At 53.5% G+C, this 3,825-nt stretch overlaps 1 protein-coding gene across 1 annotated transcript; it reads right to left on the bottom strand.

Annotated features, from left to right (window-relative positions):
* Nucleotides 1-6: 6 nt before the first annotated feature.
* LOC104490392 (beta-glucuronidase-like) lies at nucleotides 7-3,482 on the bottom strand (the record flags this gene model as incomplete). The annotated part of the gene is made up of 6 exons (XM_010132668.1): nucleotides 7-91; nucleotides 938-1,125; nucleotides 1,595-1,737; nucleotides 2,220-2,401; nucleotides 2,838-3,030; nucleotides 3,460-3,482. Coding segments are annotated over 6 exons (814 nt in total), but the record flags the coding sequence as incomplete, so codon positions are not given.
* Nucleotides 3,483-3,825: the final 343 nt, after the last annotated feature.

The raw sequence follows: 3,825 nt of genomic DNA, 5'->3' as shown, positions 1-3,825 counted from the left end.
GCGTGCTGGTGACGTGGATGGTGCGGATGCCGAAGGGGAGCGTGTACACATCCTCCAGTGACACCCCGTTCGCCCACGCCTGCATTTTCACCTGGATTTCCAAAGAGATGCCCGTGACGTGCTGGGCTTCGTGAGGATGCCCTGTCCCCCCTCCTCCGTGGCTGTAAGGGCTATCCCCACCGCCCGTCCATTTCCCAGCCCTGCCTGGCACACAGCCTGCCCCTCGACGCTGCTTCCTGTGGCACTCAGGGGAAGGAGCAAGGTCTGACTAAACAGAAAGCCAGGCTGGGGAAGCTGAAGGATGAAGCCTGGATGACCCTTCTGGGGTGTGTTCACCCAAGAAGCCTCAGTTTCTTTTCCCCTTACACATCCAGGCCCTCTCATCCCCCAAGGCAAGGCAGCGGTACACCTCTTCTGCCCTGCGCCTTGGTACCAGGCGATAACTGAAATGTCACCTGCTCCCAAGAGAGGCCAGCCTGCGCCTCTGGAAGCACACAGCAGCTCATCTGCCCTAATTTCTCCAGCTAAATGTCACTAATCCCTAACTCACAAAGAGTCTTCCAGGCTCCTGCTATTGCAGCTGAACTTGGCTTACAGGGTGGGAAGAAAGCTCCTGGCAGCTCTCAGCTTTCATGGTATCTCCTCCCCTACACTGTCCCCAACAGTCCGCTTGGACTGGGCCCTAACCGTGAAGGACAAGCCTCTTGGAATGCACGTGTACACTCCAGGCACGTCCCTCTCTTCTCCGACAGACCTTTCCATTCAGCATCCAGGAAGCTGGCAAAGCTTGGTTTGATTACTGCATGATCAGCAATGCCACTCTGGGCACGTGAACAGGACCCGTGGGAGAAAACGAGCAGGGAAGAGGGGCCATATGGCAGCTTCTTAACCCTGTCAGACAGGAGGGAATGCACACAGGAAGACTTGTGGCCGTTACCTCTAAGGAGTAGCGGTATCCAGGGTTCTCGTGCATCAGGTAAGGCCACCAAAGATGCGGGTTCAGGACTTTGAGCTCTCCAGCCGGCCCATCACTTGTGGCAACCACTGTTCCCTCTTGGTCACGTAAACTCAGGGACAAGGAATAGAGCGTGCTGCCAACAACCGACACCTGATACTGCACCATTGCTGGTTCAAGGGAAACAAAAGACCGTCAGAGAAAAATACATGCATCAGTGTTGGAGGGTTTTCACACAGAGCAGCATTAAAAGATGAGGGAGATGTAGAACAACAACAGGGTGCCATGAATGGAATGTAAGAAGCATGACCTCTATGTCTGGAGGTCCAGAAGTTTCCAGCAAGATTTGTGTGTCACACAGTTGTATTACTCAAAGATAGTCCTGCCTGCAGTGGCAGGAAGGCTGAGAAGTCAACGCCTGATCATCCTTTCAATTCAACAGTGGCCTCTTGCAAGTACTTCTTTTTCTTACTGCTTCTGAACCCTTTACCATACTCTTTCAGCTGCTGAGCTGTGTAACAGGCCAGCTCAGGTTCAAGACAAAGCACCACAAAACAAATTCAGCCAGACATTTTCTCCGCTGCCCTCGTCACCTCCGTTTGGAGCCTGAGGTAGCTGCTGTAATTGTTCCAGACCTACCAACATTCTCTGATGAAGTCGTCGTCACAGTAATATCGTCGATGTAGACAGAAGGAGTGGTGTAAAGCACAACCGGGCGATGGATTCCAGCATAATTAAAGAAATCGAACCTGATGTCCTGAACAAAATAGTTCTTGGGATACCTGAGAGAGCGAGACAGGAGAAGCAGCTACATTACACCACACAAGAACTGAAGGGAGCACACGGATGCTAAAAATGCATGAAAATAGTCATGGAATAATAGGTGCTGGCTGGGAAAAGTCTGCCAGCAGGATGGCTCTATCTTTCAGCAGTGCTGCCCCGAAGGGGACAGTCAGAGAACAGACACCCGCTGCACTGCATAGGTGTGATCCTTCAGGACAGCTGGTACATGCAGTTTCCAGCTGAATTCAAGCTTCTCAGATCTGCCCTTGACACAACTTGCAAATCAATCTCAGTTCCCCGTGTATAAAACAGCTGTAATAACTCGCTGCAGGTTCCTCATCACGCTAAATAAAGCTCCTGCTCCTCCCTGCTCAGCATAAATACAATCCCATCGCTTGGGGGGTCTTAAGAACCAGCAGCCCCCGTTCCCATTCTCCCACCCCTGGGACAAGCTCCGCAGGACAGCGCTTTAGCAACCCACCTCGTTCTGTCATTCATGTACTGGATTGTCCCCGGAGGCAGCGTGTGGGGAGTCAGAGTGTTGTTGAGAGCGACGGTGATGCGGCAGGGGATTCCCGGGCTGCCCTGGACGATGCTGCTTATATCTGCTTCAAAAGGGAGGTGGCCCCCTTCGTGCTCCACGACTTGCACTCCATTGACCCACTGCAAGAGAAGACAGCCATGAGCCCAAGCAGCAGTTCCTGGGGTTTTGTGGTGAGTGCAGCAGGGAGCAGGGAAGGAGCCCGGCAAAGGGAGTTGGGCTTCCCAGTAACGCTGAACCTTGTTCTGGGCTCTTACTCCTCGAGGGAGCAATCTAGCAGTGGGAGCGAGGGCTGGGCCACGCACAAGCGTCACTGAGACGATGTTTTGGGCAGATGCTGTAGCAAAGCAATGTTTTAGTCACTAGTCCTGATACTGGAGGATCAGAGGAGAGAGACCGGGGAAACATGGGCAAGTGCTCGGCTGGAGGAAAGCAGCCAAGAGTAAGAAAGCAGCAAACCAAGAGCAAATCCGGGCAGAGGCGTGTTTGCTGAAGAAGTCACAGTCCTTAGCGCAGCGTGACTGTGGAAACACCGGGACAACTTCCCGCACGACGTACCACGATGGAGTAGTAATGGGCGCTGCCGAAGCGGAGCACCACGCGGGTGCCGAGGTCGTCCTGGAGCCAGCGGGCAGGAAGCAGCACCTCTTTGTCGTACCAAACCCAGCCGATGTAGTTCTCCAAGGTGGGGTCTTGAGTGATGTCGTTGAAGCTGGCAGGCACTGGCATGTCAATCACAGGACCCGTCTGGGAGGAAAAGGAGGGAACAGATCATTAAAAACAAGAAATTTTACTGACTGGGCTGTACTGCTGGAGGTGTCCCCTCCCACCGACAGCCTTACAAACCCTTTGCCAAGTGGAAACTCTTGGGAAAACCTGTTTAGAAACTGGTGCGGTCTGTCACAGGTCCTATACGAGTCCTACTTAATACCTAGCCCAGGAACCTGCCTGTTCCTACAGCAAGAAGCTGCTCTTATCTTTTTTTCTCCTGCAGATTTTACTAATGTCTCTGGTATTGCGGAATCAGAAAAGCGAAGGGGAAAAAAATAGATGCCCTGGTCGTTGTTTCAGTTGGGGACTTCCCACCGCCTGTGGTTTCTCTGGCCCAGCGCTAGCCACTTGGTGAGCAGAGCTGGTGCTGTGGTGGCGGTGAACGGGCACAGGGTCCTGCCTGTCAGGCCAAGAGCTGTAGCAGAAAGGTGGCAAGAATCACGGAAATTTTGGGCAAGATGCCCCAGGGAAGGTCCGTGGAGACCGTGTGGGCTGAGTCCAGCCTTTCTCCCTCCCTACCTGAGAGCACCACGGATTCCACAGGGTTCTGACAGAGCCAACGCACTTACTTTTAACATAAGGATTACAGGCAAAACAGAGTGGTTCATTTTTAGCACCCGCTGTGCTCGTGATGTATAAACGAGCGCTGCAACAGCTTCCCCTTTCCTGAGGAAGCCCATGGAGAGCGGAACGAGGAAGGCCTGGTCGCCCAGGGGGGAGCATCGTGTGGGCGGCTGACTCAGCACTGAACCACACCCGTGCTGCAGAGAACTCA

Source organism: Buceros rhinoceros, unplaced genomic scaffold (genome assembly GCF_000710305.1).
Source record: "Buceros rhinoceros silvestris isolate BGI_N320 unplaced genomic scaffold, ASM71030v1 scaffold39883, whole genome shotgun sequence".
Lineage (NCBI taxonomy): Eukaryota > Metazoa > Chordata > Aves > Bucerotiformes > Bucerotidae > Buceros > Buceros rhinoceros.
Note: the sequence above shows the minus strand (reverse complement) of the source record. Positions and strands in the feature narration are given on the sequence as shown.